At 39.5% G+C, this 20,771-nt stretch overlaps 1 protein-coding gene across 3 annotated transcripts in view; it reads left to right on the top strand.

Moving 5' to 3' along the window:
* Positions 1-19,510, top strand: part of LOC107187910 (protein alan shepard-like) — a 36,381-nt gene extending 16,871 nt beyond the window's left edge. Inside the window, exons 2-12 of one of the 3 annotated variants that reach the window (XM_015576109.1) lie at positions 9,856-10,278; positions 11,740-11,954; positions 12,052-12,110; positions 12,269-12,360; positions 14,911-14,916; positions 16,623-16,780; positions 17,072-17,225; positions 17,310-17,504; positions 18,057-18,149; positions 18,239-18,402; positions 18,530-19,510. In XM_015576109.1, coding sequence (XP_015431595.1) covers positions 9,856-10,278; positions 11,740-11,954; positions 12,052-12,110; positions 12,269-12,360; positions 14,911-14,916; positions 16,623-16,780; positions 17,072-17,225; positions 17,310-17,504; positions 18,057-18,149; positions 18,239-18,388 — 1,545 coding nt within the window. In that variant the 3' untranslated portion in view covers positions 18,389-18,402; positions 18,530-19,510. Of the gene's footprint in view, positions 1-9,855; positions 10,279-11,739; positions 11,955-12,051; positions 12,111-12,268; positions 12,394-14,910; positions 14,917-16,622; positions 16,781-17,071; positions 17,226-17,309; positions 17,505-18,056; positions 18,150-18,238; positions 18,403-18,529 lie in introns of all 3 variants that reach the window. The other 2 variants (XM_015576110.1, XM_015576108.1) reach the window with 2 other exon arrangements.
* Positions 19,511-20,771: the final 1,261 nt, after the last annotated feature.

The following is a 20,771-nucleotide window of genomic DNA, read 5'->3' as shown; positions in this document are numbered from 1 at the left end:
TGTCGTGCACTCGCTTGCCTCGAGGTCGGCCTTGCCTGGTACAACGATCTGAAAGTAATTAATTGTGTTCCCCGGCGTGAAATTCTGCTTAGTATTCTGCGGTTCGCCGATCTCGTGCGCCACCGTAAAAATTGTCCCCGATTAGCAAGTCTACGACTGTTCCCGAAAACATAAGGCCTCTGACAGGATGCGTGCACGTCGTTGTAATTTTGTTCGCGAACTTTCCAGGCATCCCCCGTCAAATTTTCGCGTTGATTCCCCTTATTCGCATTACCTACTCTCTGTCGAGCTGCGATAGTCTAAAATCGACAATCGAAATCGATAATCCGTTTATTGAGAAACGCGACGAAACGCTTAGAACCTCCTAGGGCTTTATACGTCGCTAAAATTGGGATGCTTCAAGATCAGAGTCGACAAAACGTGTTACGGGCATCATGATTTGAATCACAGAAATGTACACTCACGAGCAAACTTTGCTTCCACTAGGGGAAAAAGTGATGTACGGAAAAGACTTTCTACCACTTGGTGTTGGGAATTATTGAAATTTATGCCAAATTATCATTCAATTTAACATTTATTTCAGTACCTGGAATAAATTTATCAAGTGGTAGGAGACTTTTCTCCTACGTTACTTTTTCCTCTAGTGGAAGCCGAGTTTGCTCGCGAGGGGACATTTTTTCTTTGGTTATCTCTGTCGTGAAATTGGCGGTTGTAGAATATACCAGTATCGATACTTAACCTATAAATATCGAAATTTCGATACAAAATGGATCAATCCGCAAGTTTCCCATAAAGTTCGCGATTGGTCGATTTTTTTTCCACACTGTTACCTTGAGAATCTGCCTTAGTAAATATTTGCTTAAATAAATGATTTATTTTCATTTTTGGATTTTATTCTAATTCAATTACAAGTATAGGTACTGATAATATCGATATATTTATATTCCCTATATATTGTACATGTGTATCGATATCCTGGATTTCAATACGTATCGATTCGAAGTACAATCGATACAATTCAAATGTATCGCCAACGCTAAATGATCCCACCGAAAGACCGGCCGGTGTCAGTATGTTGCGTGAGTGCCGTGGCGTACGTACGTATCTTCTCAAGGTGAAGAAACGGAATGTCCGGTATGCGCCGGCAAAGAGGAACTCTTTTGCGGAGGGATGAGCGAGCCCGACGACTGGTTCCCTCTTACCTGCCCCCTCGCGCCACTTTTCTTTTTCCCCCTCTCCTTTCTCCCCTCGTCCATTAAGGCGGCATGCGCATGCGTATCCACACACGTCCGTTGACGTTCAGCTACGCAGCGATGGGACCGATCCAATTTATCCTTTACGAAGGAATGCTGGTGAATAATTGATGTTCGTCAATTTCCTTCTTTATTGGCGTATGCCCGATCACACCAAATCGAGGTGACCTGTGCCTGTTCACCTTATTGTCTCTGCGGTAAACAACGAATCGTTCAACTCGAGGATAAAATGTATAGAGAATATACAGTGGCCTGCATTGAGGTTAGTTCACTTCGCATTCTCTCTGTCTCGATTTCAGCGCGTTTTCAAAAATAACGGTTTTCGCGCGGATAGGAACATTAGTTCACGTAATTGACAGGCGTGTGTATTGTTTGGCATTCGCGTGAGAAACGGCGACTTTCTTCTCTCTCGGTGTCCGTCGTGTGAATGCATCCACACGCCGGAGAGAGTATTGGTCCCATCGCTAGGCACATGCACGCCAGCGTCGCGTGAAACACAACCATTGGCGGCGTATCGGTTGGGAGGGGGAGACACCCGATGGGAGATATCGAGCGCGTTTTTGAACTTTCGGTTCGTCCTATCGACAACCTTCGAAACTGTCGCTTCTCGTTTCCTTGAATTATATTTTCACGTTAATTGCCTCGTTGTCTAACGTGTTTTAAATATTGTAATAGAAACGGTTTCCCGTAACATAATAATACAGAGGACACGAGCAGGTTCCAGCGTTCTTTCAATCCAAGCATCGACGAGGTATAAGAATAGACCTTTCATCTTATGGGAGTTGGTGGTCCACCTAAACTGTAGTACCGACACTTTAAAAAGCCTGTGATTTTAGTGACATCTACGTTATGCGAACTGTAAATCTACGGTGGGTAGTGACACTAAAATGGAAATGGAGCAACGTTGCCTTAGAAAAGTGGACAGAAAAAATACATTGGATGAAAGGTCTATTCATATATTTCGTCGATGATACAAGCTACAAGCAATATTCGGGTTTACGAGTACGCATAATAGCTGGATGCTGTCGACGCGTTAACGCGTGTCTAATCGGTCGGTGATGTTCGGGGATCGAAAATTGAATTCCAAAGTGGGAAACCCCGCCACTGCGTGAGAGTAGTTCGAGTACCTGTATACGGTCTATATCTGTTACCACCGTGTTCGCTGACTGCATGTCTCTTGGCCGTGAAGTAGCAAACGGGATCAAATCGTGTTGCAGTTCTAACGCACGGGTGAACTTTATCTGCGCGCTTCATCGGGACTCGACTGTGCGCGTTCGCTCGCTCGTTCGCTTACATATGAGAATTTTAGCGCCGTAACGGTGCCTTTCGACGTTATCTGCGGTGTATATTCGATATCGAATATCGAGAACGCAGTACGACTTTAATTTATGGACATTGCGCACTTACACATATATATTACATACTGAATGCCTCGTCGTAAACGGTTAATTCTACGGAGCATCATGCACGTAAAACCAAAGTGTAATTAACGTTTATGAAAGTGTAAATTACTACTGGCGGATTTAATAGAGTAGTCTTCGGAATTCTCCGCAGTATATATTTTATACTGATCATCCGTTCGGTGTGTATCCCTTCGTGGCAGTGAACAGCCGCGAGGGTAACTTAAAAGTGTTCCTTGTAAATGTCCAACATTCATGATTGAAATTGGATTGGCCGTTTCAGTGCTCTCTCGATTAGAGGGTTCCAAGTTAATCTCGATATCCTGGAATTTCACTCGTTTCGTTCTTTCTGGAAACAAAAAAACGTTCCAAGTCAAAGAACCCACGGAATTCACGAAAGTTGTTATTTATGTAGCGCTGTGTGTGTCTGTGTCTTAACCTTCTCTGGCCGAGTGTTGTCGTTCTGTACACGTAGAAGTGTCGAAAGTATAACGAAAGTATTAATTAATTGCACGATTGGTTGTTCTCGTTCAGGCGGGGCGCTTCCGAGAGAAAACATCTCGGCGCCTGATAGGATGGTAGGCACCCGCCCGTTCAACAAAAAAAAAACGAGAAATGATAGCGTATTTGTAACGCGAGTCTGCCCGCGCTAATAGAGCATAACATTCATGGCAAGATCGTACGGACCGAGACGCTGTTTGGCCTGGCGTGGTATGTGGGGCATTCTGATCCCTGTCAGGTCCTGCTTTAGGATGCATTAACATAAAAGAAAGCGCGCTCGCCGGTCCAAACCGCATCCTGCGCGGCTAATAGTCACTTCTCGAAGTGTACAGACTGTGTCCCCTATGTATTTGAAATATGAACTGAGTTTTCTGTCTTCGAGTACTCAGCGTTCTCGTCGATCTTTTCAAAGTACTCTGTATTCATCGTTCTATCGAAATACTAAATAGCCGAGAATTCAAGGTACTAGATATTACCGGTGTGTATTTTAAAATTCGCTCCCTCGTTTTGGTACTCACAGTACTCGACAATTTCAATGATCGCTTCGAGTAGTCAACGTTGTAGTTACTTACGGGAGGTTAGTTTTATCCTGGAACGTTGAAAGTACTCGATTTTCTGCTCGAGTGTGCTTGATATTGTGGATTTCCAGGGCTTTATTCCAGTACTCAAGACGTGCATATCTACAGTCCGAGGTATCGCCAGAAGGTGAAAGAACTCGCGAAACTCATAGAATCGTATGGAAACGTGTCCGCCCGACGAAACACGATATTAGCGTGATCCAAACCACCGCACCGGTTTGAAAACTGGACACGCCAGTGGTACTCCGAATAACAAGGCATCATTAGACAGTATTGATACATTGCGAACATGTGTGGCCTACACATTGATACACGCTGGTTAGCCGGAGAGGAGTATCTTGCAAATTGTCTCGAATTGCAGCCGTGTGGCATCGAGAGAGTTCTTCAGAAATGTTTAAGTTGCTCTCCAAGTAATTCTCGGGAATTCTAATCACGACAAATATTATTACAGAAGAATGTTGAGAAATCCAAGTGGCGGAAATCTTTTGAAAAGCATACGGTGTGTGTTTACGCGCAGAACGGTGAAACTCGGATCGATCAGTTTTTCTGTTAAAATTACCACAAAGAAACACGCGTATTTCATGGGCAAACGTCTAACCAGTTTCCGGATTCGCAGATCGCTGGATCGATGAACCTTCGAATTCTAATTAGTCGGAAGTTCTTCATCGACAAGTACGTAATTAATTATTGCATATGTGTATCGTCAGTAGCAATCATTCTGGATACCTTTCGTCAGTGTAGATTACAATTCCTCCGATTAAATTCGTAAGTACAGTTTCGAGACACCCTGTATATCAGTTGCTCTCCATAGTGTACGGTTCCCTGAAACGTTTCTCGGCGCGTTAAGTGCAATTCGATCGCCCCAGAGGAATCGGTAAAAAAAATCGGACGTGATAAAACTTGCGAAGAAAAATAAAAAGGTAAAACATACTCCATTTTAGAAAGCGATTACGAGAGTCGGCTGGTAGTTTTACGTATGCTGGACGCCTCGATAAAGAGGGCCCCCCCACCGTTATCGTTTATCAGTGACCTCGCGCGGTCACGCCTCTCTGATAACAAGAAAGAATCACACCGATCCCTGCGCGCGCGTGTAATGCCTCTTCACCCTTTATTTTTGTCCGGTCGTCGGTGCACTAGAGAACTCTTACGTTCCTGTAAATTTATACGAAAAAAGATACCCGTTGCTCTACACATCGGTGAAAGTTCGAATAAACTTCAGATGTACTCTCGAAATACATTTTATTTCGTGTCATAGAGTGTTGCATAACGCCGAGGGGACATACGGTGGGTAATTTCACCTGTACATTCAGAGTTAAGTAGAATTTTATTCGAAAATAGTACATAGTGTAAAGCACCAGCATTTCAAAGCGTGCCATCCTAATCTATAAACAGTTAGTGAGATTACATAATTGTCTGTCAAGTGGTCCACTAATTCAAGACGAAGATATTATTTTATTAATTGGAATATCCACGTTTAATCGATTAAAAACCGACGAAATAGATTTTTATCTTTTCTTATCCCGAACATTTTATGTTTTCCCCATTGCATATTCATATTTTATGCAACATGATTTATTAGGGAATACCTGAATTCACGAATACTTATTTTTTTCTTTATACCACCCCGTAGCTTTATGTTTCGAACTTCTTCCGTTATTGAAACATCTTGTGTAACGTAACCATCGGTGTTCAAAAGAGATAACATCGGGGGTAAATACCCTCCCGAGTAAACTTGGCTTCCGCTAGGGGAAAAAGTGATCTAAGGGAAAGACCTCGTACCATTTAGTTTTGGGAGTTACTGAACCATATGCCAAATTAATATTAGGTTTAACATTTATTTCTGTACTTGATATAAATTTAGTAAGTGCTGGGAGACTTTTCTTCTACGTCACTTTTGTCCCTACCGGAAGTCGAGTTTACTCGTGAGGGTACATTCGTACTTTCATGAGCTCCTGTTATCGGATATTTTGCGATTTATCGATGCAAAAATTGGCAGTAATAATTCTTATTTTACCGAACCAGTTTTACTACGATCGTATATGTATGGTTCTATGACCCCTGCCATTTGATTTCGACGTGAAGCTAGTCAACGTTGTAGGTATAGGTAGCTACGGACTATTCCCGTGGCCAGTGGATGGCCGGTAGCCGGATGCCAGGGGAAAAGCGGCGGCACTCTGGGACGAAACCACTACATAATCCCTCTCCTCGAGTCGAAGAAAGCACTCGGCGCGCGGCTCGTCTCGAAGTGGTCCCCGCGAACTCCACGGAAAATTTACGATAATGTGCGCTCTCGACTAGTAGGAACGTCTAACGAGCCATTTCCCTTGACCCGGGCTAAAACTCCACGAGATGTTCCGACGTCGACGGACGTCGTAACGTCTCTGTTCACCAGTTGGTAAAATCATAGACGATGTATAGGAGTAGACATTTAATTTAATGTATTTTTTCGGCCCACTTTTCGGTGGCCCTGCGCTCCATTTCCATTTTAGTGTCACTACCCACCCCGTAGATTTACCGTTTTCATAACATAGAGGTCGCTAAAATCACAGGACCTTAGAACGTAATTATCCGCCTCGGTACATTGCAGTCTCGTTAAGATTTCCGGTAAGTTCGTCTGTTTATAGACTCGTTACGTCAGTCACGAAGTTCCTCTGTACTTCGATATTAAATCGAGACTCAGTGGGTGGTTCTTGTAACCTGTACTGTATTTTTGCCTCGTTAATAATTACGTGTACAACGGGTGTTTGGTCCAACGATTACAGGATCAAGGTCACGTTGAATCTCTGATGGTACGGCGTGATCTGCTTTGTAATTGTATGTAAATTACAGGGGTTTCTATCTTCATCGCGCCATTTGTCCTTTAACCTTTTCGAGCCTGACGGAACAACGGTTGGGACAAGGTAACTTTTAAGATATCTCCAAAGATACATGCTTCCAAATTCAATTCTATTTATCTTTAGATAAATGTTGTCAGGTGTTCAGCATCCAAGGTGTAAAAGACAGCCTAGGATTGTCATTCCAGCTGTACAAAACTTTTGAAAACTTTTTTTGTTACAATCTACCCCGGTCTCCCCTACCTCCTTAAGACAGGAGAATCGGCATCATCGGTCAGGCACAATAAGGGGGCTGACGTGTCGCAGAAGCTCCTAACGGCACAATAACGAGTCGAACGATTTGACCGTAGACGCCGCCAGCCGCCGCGCCGGTTCAATTGAACGGCATGCAGACAACGTATGGCCGTTGGTCACTGCGAAATAGAGAACGACGTGTGAAATGGGTATCGTGATGTACCGACCGGATGCCACTTCCTGCTTACCACGTCTGCGCATCATTGTAACGTGCACCGTATCTAGCGATGGGAATAAGACGATTCGAAAGCCTCGGGTGGAAATCCCCGTGTCGGATCGTGTTTTGCTGCGTGTTTCTGTTGGACGTGCCACGATTCTTGTTGGCCCTATGAGTCACGGGACCTCGGACTGATAACGTTCCAGGCCCGTAAGAATTAGTGTTATTCATCATTTTCTGTTTGCAAGTTCAAGGGCATACAGAGATAAGGTTTCTGCTGCGTACTTTGATGCACCTCTGTATGAACGTTCAGTACATATACAGGGTGTATCAACTAACTTGATCACCTCGAATAATGACTTAGCGGGGTACATTTTATGGAAATTTTGGCACATCTTATAAGGTACGCGCTTTTTTGTGGGTAAAGGCATTTCTGAGATCTCAAGGTCATCGTGATTTTTTTTAACGGAATGACCTATTCTTTGTATCATAGATCGATAGAGGATCAATTTGTGAATCTGCGATGGGTAGTGACACTAAAATGGAAATGGGGTACGTAACCCCAGAAAATGAAATGTCTACTCCTATACCTCGTCTGTGGTATCACGTTTATTACTATATTATACAATTCAATGTAGTATACATTCGATGCAGGCGACAAAACCAAATCCTTCTTAGTCCTCCTTCTCCCCTGGTTATCAAGGAAAGAAGTAGATCGAAAACTGGTGTGCAGGAAGTGACAAGGTTCGAGTATCCGTGTGATACGTGATTAACAGTCGTGACTTTCAGAATCAACCGCCGCCATAGGGTGGTGGGGGGGTGGAGGGCTACTCTCTCTTTCTGTCTTCCTTTTGCCTCTGCGCTTCGGACGCCATCTGTCTCTCTCTTTCTCTCGGCAAACGGTAAACAGCGTTATCACAGTTATGCCAAAAATGCAAATCGACGAAAGGGGTGGGGAGGAAGGCGGCGGCGGGCCTTTCTAAAGTGGCACGGAATGTGCAACCGCTGAAAAGTCCTGGAAAAGGCGTCTTGTCCTGCGAGAGCCACGACGTCCGATGCAGAGGCGGCCGACACGAGAAAGTCCTTTCGCGGGGATCACGAGGGAAGCGTTCGTCGCGGATTTATTCTTTTTTTTGCACGGCAATCAACCCGACCACAGGATGAGTCCCGTGACTCTTTGATTATTCTGACAAGAAAATTATTGTCCCCCCACCCCCATCCCCTTACGTATATCGCGTATATCGCGTGTCTATGCATCATAATTTCAGCGACTGGCTGCGTCTTCTCCGCGGGACCATACATATAGGTATCTTTGAAGATAGCCAACGAAAAAAAGTTCGATAAACTGCGTCGAGTCTCCCCCGGACGATTATTATTTCAAGAATATATTTCGTGTTGATGCAACGGAACGCCGTCTTCCCGTGGATTTATGAATATAATTATTATTAGAACGCGAGGAACGTCGAGCGATAGACTTCGATGATTCTCTCCCCTGATAACGAATTGACCCTCTCTTTTTATCCGGGCGTCGATACAATCAAGGTGAAATTTTCGATAAGGGAACACTCGGTATCTTGCAAGTCTCGCCTAAAAATAATATTGAATTCCGTTTGAAGTTCAGTGTCAGTCTTGGTGGAACTTTCGGTAATTACCGATAAGATTATTTACTTGACATAACAGATTACTCAATCTCGTATTCGGGGACTCTGATTATTTTTTGTGAAGGGTAAGACGGATTTAATGTTTCGAATATATTTGGTGTGGCAATAATGATATTTGTTGTCAATGTTTATTAAAAGTAATTCGATAATATTGGTCCTCGTTGAAAAAGGGCGGGAAGTGGTTCGATATTCAATTATATTACTGGCGGAAGCCGAGTTTGCTCGTCAGTGTACAATCACATTTCTATGAATTTATCGGTGCTGGGGAAGTTATGCGTATCACCCTGTAGATTAGGTGATGATTAACATTGGAAACTGTCATCGTTTTCGTTTCTTTTGTCATGGCCGTACGGCCATTCGTCCTGGCCCAGAAGTTCTCAAGGCAATATAAATTGTCCCCGAACGCCTCATACGGTTTATCGCTTGGTTACTCATCGTTCCTCTGGACGAATTGTATATATACGTCTCGTCACGTCGTCGCTGGTCTCCGTCGCGTTGGGAAATGTTGTACTTCGCGTGACTGCACATTCAATTAACTGCACTGCAGTCGGTATACACTTGCTAAATTTAGACTGCCTAATTTGTGCTACATAAAGTGATTTACACATAGTATTGCGATCGAAATCTCGATATAACCAGATTGTAACTTTGTTTTCCTAATATTGTTTGATTAGTAGGGAATAAAGGTCCGTTTGGCTATGTTCCCTCATTGAGCAAACTCGGCTTCCACTAGGAGAAAAAGTGGCGTAGGAGAAGAGCCTTCTACCACTTGTTATTTGGAATTACTGAAATGTATGCCAAATTAACATTTGATTTAACATTTATTTCACTATTTGGAATAAATTTACCAAGTGGTAGAACACTTTTTAAAAACACCCCTTCGCGTTTCTGTGATTTGTTCGTTTGGCGTGTGTGTATGTCACAGTAAAACCGTGAAGTTTATTAAATGTATACACATAGTAGTGAACGTATGCATTACGTCACGTACGATTTTAGAAGTTTAACCCGAATATAAGAACGTATACTGTTTCTAGTAAATGTATTCATTACTAGGAAATATATACATATACATTTACTGAATTAACGTTTTCAATATGTAGCATGTATAACGTAATACCGCGTCGTTTCGTGCCGATCCGAACGATGAAATAACACGTTTACTCTTTTGATATTTCAGGGTACGAACGGTCCGAGACCAACGTACGTGGGTGCTAACAATGGTAACGCCGGTGGCGCCGGGGGTGGCGGCGGCGGCGGCGGAGGCGGCGGCGGTGGCGGTGGCGTCGGCGTCGGTCCAACGAGTGGCGGCGGCGGAGGTGGCGGCGGTGGCGGGCACGGATTGAAGGGGAATACCGGCGGCGGTCCACGAGGCGGGAACCCGGTACAGTATCGTGCGAGCGGTGCCGCCGCCTGGGGCGCGGGGCCACCCTCTCACGCGGCTGCGGCCGCGGCGGCGGCGGCAGCCGCATATCCGCCGTACACGCGGTACCCAAGCGCAGCGGCCGCGGCTGCGGCGGCCGGCCAGATGCCCGTCGGAGCACAGCAACTACCGCCTGCGGCGAATCCTTACGCCACCGCCACCTACGCACAACACGCGTCGGTAAGTCGTCTTTTCTATCTCGTTTTTTCGTGTTGGTCCGCGAAACGAATCCGCGGGGTTCAGATTCAGTTTCGTCTGGTACTTTCGAACGGTTTAAACCTTTTAAAACTGAAACATCATTGAAGTCCCATGACTGTCTCATAAGTGACGTACGTATACCGGTAATGTATTGTCGCTGGGACGAATGTGCGTGAATTTGTGAAACGTAAGGTGGTGGGCGATAAAGATCTTGAGTGTTTTTTTTAGAATGTCAACAGTTGAACGACTATGGTTAATCTGGTGGTGGGTTTGGCTATTCCTGATGGGCTGACGATAGATGGTAGTTTTATGTTTAGACAGCGGACCCATTTTTGAAAGCTATGGAACGCATATAATGAGTTGGCTCTAATGAGGTTATTGCTTTATATGTTTAGAAAATGTACGTTTCTATAAGTTGGAGATATTTTTACGACAACGAGGGCTTGATTGGTTGAAATATACCGGGAATTGTAGTGGCGTTAACCGGTCACTCGAATGGGTCTCAAGGAGGTCACTGTATTTGTTATACTATCTATGTGTACGTTGCAGTATAGACAATCGTGGACCATATTAATTATTGTTTTGAAAGGCACGAGAAATATACCCATATGAAATACTGGAGACAAACAATAGGACATTTTAAAGTACCTATTCTTTCGAGTTTATGTAATTTATGATGGGAACGATTACAGGTTTGACGGGAGAATTGTAGTTTTGTTAGAAGTAGATAATCAGTGAAAAAGCTCGGTAGATTTTGCGCAACGAGAGGGTTAAGCCCCCCTTCTTCGCGAATCGGGTGGGGCCATGACAACGCGGCATACTGTTCACGCACGATGCGCGATCTTGTTAAAGTTCTCTTCCCACTTGATCTTTTATGGAGGATTCTATGTCCCCTTGATTTGACACGAAGCTTCCTTATTGATCTGTGGGAGTACATGTCTGTTTTAAATGAAACGAAACAGAACATACTTATCCATTTGCTCATCTTCGTTATTCGAATTGGCCGGCTCGAACGTAGAGGATAGATTATTGCTGACTGGTCGAATATTATTTTGATAGTAATGTCATATCATAACAGTATGCTCATTTAGAAGGAATGATAAATAAAGGGAGATCGTCGCGTATTATACCATGATGATTTTAACCCCTGTTTTCGGGCGGGGCTAGTACTAACTATACATCTTGTGACACATGGGTGGGTGTGTTTTTACCTTCAGAAGTCCAACCTATCGATTTTTGTAGTATATTAATTAATTAACAAATGTAATAACCATGCTTTAAAATTGCTTATCAATTAATTGAAGTTAATTAGTAATTGTTTATTTATTGTAAATACTACTACTAAAGAAAATTTTCTATCAAAGCTGGCTTGACAAAAATACAATGTTTATTATAAACAATTGTAAAGTCACGTATACATTTAATATTTTTTGTATTTTACAGTATGGAGGACAGCGGGTGCCTGCAGCCTCTTCCCCAGCTAACACCAACAGTAGTTGTAGCAGTGCTACTGGTAGCCAAAGTGGGACAATGAGCACAAGTCTTAGCAATAATGCTATACAAGGACAGCAGGCAGAACAACTGTCGAAAACAAATTTGTATATCCGTGGCCTCAACCAAAATACAACTGACAAGGACCTCGTTAACATGTGTTCTCAGTAAGTCACTCGTGTAACACAAAACATACAAGAGGAATTACAAGTTCTTTCCAACATAGAGGGAGAATAATGTTTCTAATACATTGTGTTTTTGCAGATATGGAACAATCACCTCTACAAAGGCAATTTTGGATAAAAACACGAATAAATGTAAAGGTACTTTTTCAAACTTTGCACTGTGTTTTTGCTTTGTAAAGTTCAGGTTCGATGACACAGTTTTACATAGGGATATAACTGTCAGTTATACCTTTATGTTTCACGTCTAATAAGTAATAATCACGTCTCTTAATGTGCATTTCAATTGTGTGTTGCAGGTTATGGATTTGTAGACTTTGAGTCACCAGTGGCGGCAGAGGGTGCTGTGAAAGCACTGGTCGCCAAGGGCATCCAAGCGCAGATGGCGAAAGTGGGTATCTGGTTGCTCCGTAGACTGCCCAGTGTACGTTGGTTGTGCATGCAAGTACAGTAATACCAGAGTAACAGTAAACCTTTCTTCTCTTTCTCTTTCTGTTTCCCCTTTCTTTCTGTCTCTCCTCTCTTTCTCTTTCTCTCTGTTTCTCTCTCTGTTTCTTTCTTTCCACATTCTTTTGTTTTCTGTTTTTTTTTACTTCGTTTCTCTTCTCTTAAGTCTTCTAACCCTGTTCTGTGTCCATCTGTGCTCCTCCTGTTTTCGCATACTTTCACATACCCTTTACACCCCCATCGATACATGATTATTAAATGCCATTAATGTGAGAGAAATTCTTATTCCAGTACTACTGTGACATACAGACGTATATACAGTATTTCGATAGACTATTTATCATACAACGTTGGATAAGAAAGTACTGAAAGTTCAATCACAGTGGATGCCATGGTTGTCTTCTATTATCTACTCGCAGTTCTAAAGAAAAAGAACAATTATCAGTCGTGTTGCCCCAGTTTCTTTAATTCACTTCTCAAGTATATTTTCGGCGAAACAGTAATGTAGCAATTCATAGCATTTTATGGTAGAATAGAATCTTATAAAATGTTAAATACGAAAGTAATAATATACAATTTCAATTAGCTTGAATAATTACATAACGAAATATAGTTACATATGATTATTCTGTAATCACTGTAAAAACAAAAGTCAGTTCCAACAAATCAGGCTACCATAAAAAAGCGTAAAAAATCTGTTAGATTATCCGCTTTCAAGTAAAGTTAAAAAAAGACAAGCATGGCATCATCCCAATGGCATCATTGCTCTGCTCTCAGCCCCTCTAGACATGCTTAGAATTTATATCTGGACAAAAACTTAGTATTTCATAACTATTGCGTTATGTAGGAAATCTGTTTTTAGTATAGTGATATCTGATTAAAGCAAGATTACCAGTTTCGTAAAGATTATTTAAAAAATTGGAAGTATTTGGATGTAACGACAAGTGAGAAAGGCTAATTACGAATGTAATAAACCAATTAAATAATAGAGTCCCTTTAAAAAGGAAAAGTACTATTACTAGAGGGGTGGTTTCGAGTAGAAACTATATTTTCATTGATAATAAAAATTAAATAGATTAGAATTTAATATCTCAGATATAGTTTTATAACGTAAGTATTTATATTTTTAAAGTGTCATTTCGGACGTGAATTTATACTACACTTAAGTGAAATATTTTACTAACAGTGAAAATATAGTGACAGGCAATTATGCACCGTTTAAAATAGGTACAATAAGAAAGACCTCTTTGAATGAAACAATATGAAACTTTTCCTTTTGGAACCTGTCTCACTTGTCTGACAATCTCTAGTATTCACCAGTTCTGTCTATCATTCTGTCTTACGTATCTACCAAACTATTGACGCTTGTTGCTATACCTCGGCCACAAATTGCTGATACTGCTGTGTCAACACATTTATAATTCATGTTTGAAAAAAATGCATTCATTTCAGCACTAATTGAAGCCTTTAGCAAACGATCTAATGTACTCACATATCTGTGTCTATGTCCTGTGTAAAAGAATTTGGCAGTTCATTGTCATACTATCAAAATTCCGCAGAGTATATTATTAAAATCGATCGCTTTGAGATATGACAGTAGTAGTAAACGTTCGCGTATAAATACAGTATAGGTTGTGTGCCCTATGTCGTGGTATAATAAATATCACAAAGGATGGCTTACCTTTATTTGTTGGAATCTCATTTGACTGTTACTTTTTTTTTTTTTTTTTTTTTTTTTTTTTATACCTACATACGCATACTGCAAAAAGAAATGATTGGCTCCTGCCTACATTTATTATCCAGAAAACTAACTTGGAATGGTTCTTCTAATCTGGCCGCGGTAAAAGCACGGGGTGCCATCAGCAGCTGTGATGATGTCAGTCGCATGTGATATGATACAACTAAATAATGTACCCGTTATTAACTGTCCTCAGGGTACATGGTACTTACTTACCAGTTAGTGGTGCTATGTGAAGATCAGGTGCTATCTTATTCGTGGGGTGTTGGTTGGCTCTGATTGACACACTTGGCTTAAATAATAAAGTTTAACCAGCACACCAAAGCAAAGTTGGATGTGTATTTGGGAGTTTCGGAAAGTTTTCAGTTTGCAGTGGTTGTAGCACTTTAGTGGTAGATATGAACAGTTATAAATAATTTCATTTGCTACTATACTTTACAATTTCCTGTCATGTACTTGTTAACGTATTTGAGAATATTCATAAACAGATGCAACGTAAAATCCTTTATACACATTCGCACTTGATCAAGATGTGAATCATTTTATTAAGAATATAAAGTCATTAAGATATATTATGGTTTTATCACACGAAAAAGACACACACACACATATGTATATATATTCATATGTGTACATATATGTGTGCATATGTATATAATATTTTAATAAATATATATATACATATATAATGCCATCAGCTTGGCTTATATCATAATATTTTCATTATTTATGTTTTTGTTTTAATGCATTCGCAAGATTGAAGTAAATTGTCGTAAAGTATAAGTATATTCAAGTAACTGTAGAGTTGATTGATTTTTTGAGAGAAATGGTGGATCTCAAAATATGCTTGAGGGTGCATAAATATTGAATTCAAGTTAGAGTTAAGTTTAATGTGTATATATATATACATATACGTATGTATGTATGTATATATATATAATATACATATATATACATATACGTATGTATGTATGTATATATATATATGTATCTTTTCCTTTTTGTTCTTTATGTATGAGAATCATTAAGCAAAGAGAACTTAAGCATGAACACATGTATATGTATGTGCATATATCTTACATACAATGTGTTTTCTGCGATATTGTGAGATAATGTAGCTCACTTTAATTTTCTGTCTTATGATATAACTGTATATATGTGAACATGCCTGTGCTTTTTATCATGCTTGTATCCAATGACGTGTCATATGTGATTGGAACTATATTACCGCTTTGAATGGTTACTCTCGATATTGTCTAGTAAAACGTGATTAGATGGTTTGCGTTACGTACTTGTGATTTGTGACATAAGCATATATATGATCGTTAAAATAAACACAGAGAATCCTAAAGAAACAGTACAAGTGCAAAAAATTGTGAATGTTCCTTCCTGAAATTTTTGTATTACGTCAATTGTGAGAAAGAAGATTTAAACTTACAAATATATTTAATTACACTCCACAGAAAGAAGTCTATACCTGACGCTCTTATTATAATATATATCTTTTATTTTATTATTCGCATTGAATAAGGAATGATTGCACAGGCGATATTCACTACCATGACTTTTTGTAGATTTATTACTTGTTTGTCAATTATTGTTTTTGAATCAGTAACATGTACTGTTGAATAGTGAATGTTATAGACACATGTAGATCATAATTAATGATTTTGTTTGATTTGGTAAAAGAAGTTTTACGAAAAACACAGTGTATTTTACGTGTGAGCATGCTTTGCACATAAACGCAGGATACATTTAAATTTGACTAAATCACAAGCATCCACAAAGCAGATTTGGAGAACCACCAGTATGTGGTAACGTAATGCCCTGAAGCATGACGCCTCTCAATATTAAGAACAATATTATTATCTTGATTCATAATAAATCTTTTTCAATATTTGTCCATTGGTATACTCAAAATTAGATTAAAATAATCGTCATAGTTCAATGGTCCTTTGAGTAGTACCTTGTAGAGATATACGTAATTTTTTGACAATCAGAAAGTATTAATGAGAGATTTGTTTTAAATACTATGTAAATTTTAGTTTTCCAAATTTCTTGCATTTTATAGTATTGGTCTAAAAATTTAATTTTGAGTTATCATTTTAACATTCGTAGTGGATTTATGGCACGTAAGGGACTCTAATTAACATTCGAATCCAATTAGTTTGAATCGTATGATAAACATATAAAAGTGTGACATAATACCGATGGTTTATCTTGTAATTGAAACATTAAAAAAACTTCTTGTGATATTTACTAATTTATCATTGTAGTGGTATCGTCTGTGCATTCGTTCGTCTTCATTCATAGTTACGCAGAAACATGCAAATATTATCTATATCTCAGTCATGAATGTTAAAATGATAGATATGACTTTTTTGAAATTTATATTTATATGAATACATATATACACATCGAGGGAATGTATTACAATAAGTTGCATAGTATTTTTACTCTCTTCTCAGCAACAGGAGCAGGACCCCACCAATTTATATATTGCAAACCTACCACTGAGCTTCAAAGAAAGTGATGTTGAGACTTTACTCGCTCAGTATGGGCAAGTCATTTCAACGCGTATATTACGTGATACTGCTGGACAAAGTAAAGGTGTTGGATTTGCAAGGTTAGCATTGTTTGCATTTGTTACTAGTATTGCACTGATTACTGATATTAATAGGCTACGGATGTTTATGCGAATTGAGATATTTTTTTAAAGATCCTTTTATAATATCGCCAGAGCTGACTGAATATTTACATTGTCGATTTGTATTAAAATTTAATAAAATATTCACCAGTTTTTTTTTATTATATTTGACACTCGTGTGTGTGTGCTATAAATGCATAAAATCCGCAGTCTAGACACAGTTACATCTCGAATATTTGACGTTTCAAGTAACTTATATTTCCTCCCCAGAATGGAGTCCAAAGAAAAATGTGAACAGATAATCCAGATGTTTAATGGAAAAGCACTGCAAGGGGCTAAAGACCCTCTATTGGTGAAATTTGCTGATGGTGGTAACAAGAAAAAATCATTATACAAAAGTACAATATGGAGAGAAACTGGAGAGGTAATTGACTTTGTTACAGGAAATGTAGGATCGTATATAATACATATTACATAGTCTTACTAGTTGTAATGTGTACTTTTATAGAACATGACACTGAATTACGATACAAGTGGCGTTGGTCAAAATGGGGTTGCAACGACTCATATGCTACCTGCAGCTACTTTAACACAATATAGTCGTCATTATGGCCAAGCTTTACCTGGCTACAGTGTACCAGGAACCCCATGGGTCACTCCATATTTGGTGCAGACTGCCCCTCCACACATGCAACAGGTCGACGTGAGTTTTTGTACAAATTTTTGTTGTTGTTTTCTTTTTCCTCTATCTGCTTAGTTAGCATATTTTTATATTTCTCATTTATTCGAAGCGGTGTATCATTCTTCCGTCGTACTTCATAAATGCTGTTTTCCTTTATAGAAACTTTATGTTTGCATTTGCAACTTTTCTTTACAAAGATTTATTTTGTAAATGTATACGTTCTATTTGTCTTACTCTTTTCTTTTCTGTAGTTGCATCAGTTTCAATTAAATGTAAGAAATTAATACAACGCACCTCTTTACTCTGTGGTATTTATTAAGAAAATGGATACCTAAATTGAAACAGGAAAGAGAATTGTCAAGAATCTTGTATATAATGTGTTGTATATATTGTGATTATATATATATAATCACTATATATATATATAATCTAAAAGTTCAGGAGTCTCGTAGACTTCACCACGAACTTTACGTCCCGAATATGGTCCCCCGAGACTAGAGGGTTAATACTGATAGTAATACGGACGACAAACATATTCAAACATAGGAACTTAATGTGAACGCAATTTTACAGATGATGCCATCAGCTGATCCTAGCAACCCGCAGTACAGTATGATTCCTCAACTTACTACACAAATGTCTACATTACATCTTGGCACTGGTTCCGTAAGTATCACCCTTTCTCCGACGTGTTTTGCATCTAGACGTCATTTGTCGCTTCAAATCAATATCTCTTTAAATATTGCGTTTTCCAGTACATAGCAGCAAGCCCGCATCCCTATCCTTACACTACTTACCCTCCTAGCATTATTCATACCATGCCATTGGGTGATTCTGAACAGACAAGTAACGCGGCATCTCCTGATGACTCCTATCAACAATACCAAGCTCAGCAGCCTAAGTAGGCTATGGTTTTTAGGTATGAACAATATTCATTAACCATTCGAAGTGTCAGTGCGCCTGTACACCGATAAGTCTGAGATAAAAAAAAAAGAATACGAACGTTCGGAAAAATGTTATATAAATTTGGAATTGTGGTATTTCAGATACGATTACACCGAGGGTTATGTGAGTTAGGAGAGCCACACCTGTTGATACGAAGGATTATATTAATGAAGAATAGATGAGACTAAATACATTACATAAAGTCAGATAAGATTCTTCCTCATGATAATTGACTTGCCAGCCATCTTTTATACATTTTATCCACCAGATAAATAGGTGAAAGTAGTTAATATTTTCCAACGGTTAGAGAATGAATGTTGTCATAAGAAAGGGGGTACGAGTGCTCGTGTCATCTACATTGTTCGGCACCAGCACGGCTCCATACGCTGTAACCGCCAACACATCATTACGACAGTGACAAAAAAAAATTGATATTCTGCGACGGACAGTTTAGTGTCAAGCTGATAGGCTTCCAGGATTAACTTTAGGTATTACATTTACTAAGGAGACGATAAGTCGAAGCTGAACGCTTGAGAGTGTGAATAAATATTTTAACAAAAAAAAAATACTGTAAACTATAAAAGAAACGCTGCTCAGAAATATACAAAGGAGAATTCTTCCCAAGAAATAATAATAATAATAATATACAGAGAAACAAAAGCACTTCCAAATGCTAGAGTTGATAAAGAAAACAAAAAAAAAGCATTCAGATTCAGTTGATTGTAATCAGTACCTACCGGACTTGTGCCAGCTGGCTGGCCGGTGGCTGAGCTGCAAAAGAAGAGGGCATCGATCAGTGTTTTTTTCCCCACCCCTCCGCGAAGATGCTGAGGACAAACTCTTCCTTAACAGCGCACACCACCCCATCCATGAACTGCACTCTCATCACACAATAATTATTTCTTTTTGTTTTCTTCTGTTTTTGTTCAGACATTCCAAGCCAGGCACATATATTGTATGTATGTATTGCCACGCGGAGATTTTTATCTACTTTTTACGAGTACACTTCGCGATTCTCTTTTCCTTTTTTTTTATTTTTTTTTTAAATCACGGACGAATATTTTAAAAGTAAACGCAAAAAAGACGCGAACATTAAAGGAAGCAAGATTAACAAAAGGAACAAAAAAAAAAACAATTGAGAAGTGAAAATAAAATAGAAATGAGAAGCTTTATTTCTAAAAAGGAAACAAAACCTTTTCAGGATAATATGTAATTATTGTAACAATGAACGAAAGGAACATAGTACTTTTTAGAGGATTTATATTTATGAGTACAGTTACTACGAATCGAATATCAGTTTTAATTGTACAGTGAATACAGATATTTTTTTTAGAATTGTGCCTTTTTCAGACAAATCCACTAGACAAGGGATATGCTGGAAAAAATAATTATAATATATTTTTACGTCGGTATGTAATATTGCGAAACTCGAGCCAAATTTTGATCTTCTAGTTAAGAGAAATATAATTGTTTTTGCGTTGTAGCCAGTTTAAATATCACTGCGTTTGTTTTTCGGTTATTCGGATTTCGAATAGATTTTGTATGTGTATAGTTGCCACTAACGGGATTGGGAAACGGGCCGAAAAAACCACACTGTGCGGCTCGTGTGCGGAGTCTTAGGAACAAGAAAAAAAAATAATAATATTAAAAGAAATCAAACGGCGGGTTCATTGTAAACCAAGATTTAATAAAAAAGAAAAAAAACACACACACACACACATACACAGAGAGACCGCCCGCGCGAGAAGGAAGAGCATGAGCGAGAGAGAGAGAGAGAGAGAGAGAAAGAGAGAACGTAAGGAGCGAGTAAACGAGTAGGAGCTTGTTACACGACGGGATACGAAATAGATAGAGTGTAAATTAATTTATTATATCGAAACGAAACGAATAACGTGTTACTAAATGGAAAGGGAAGAAAAATGAAAAACGACGAGTAGACAATGGGACTGGAGGAGAACGATAAGCGAGAGGAACGAACAAAAAAGAGAGAGAAAGAACAGCGAAAAATAAAAGGACGAAACTTATGAAATCGAGGATTTTCTATCTACACACGCGTGTGCGGGGGTGTCTCTAGGGAGAAACGAAACGAGCAATGAGATGTATAAAAGAAGGGAAACGAGAACAAAAAACCCTCCTCTCCTGGCGTTCCTCTAAGCCCGTTTTTTTTTCTACATCCGGCACAACAGTTTTTCACCGTTGTCTGACTTTTAGATCGAGTCAAAAGGGGAACGATTAGCAAGAAAGCTTTCTACCAAATATTGCGAGCTCCGGGCTCGAAGTGGCGGGCAGGTAGTTAGATAGAGTTAGAGGCGATCGTAGCTATTATTATAATATTACAATAAT

The sequence above is a fragment of the Dufourea novaeangliae genome, unplaced genomic scaffold (assembly GCF_001272555.1).
Source record: "Dufourea novaeangliae isolate 0120121106 unplaced genomic scaffold, ASM127255v1 scaffold112, whole genome shotgun sequence".
Lineage (NCBI taxonomy): Eukaryota > Metazoa > Arthropoda > Insecta > Hymenoptera > Halictidae > Dufourea > Dufourea novaeangliae.
This window is presented reverse-complemented; position numbering and strand designations above follow the sequence as displayed.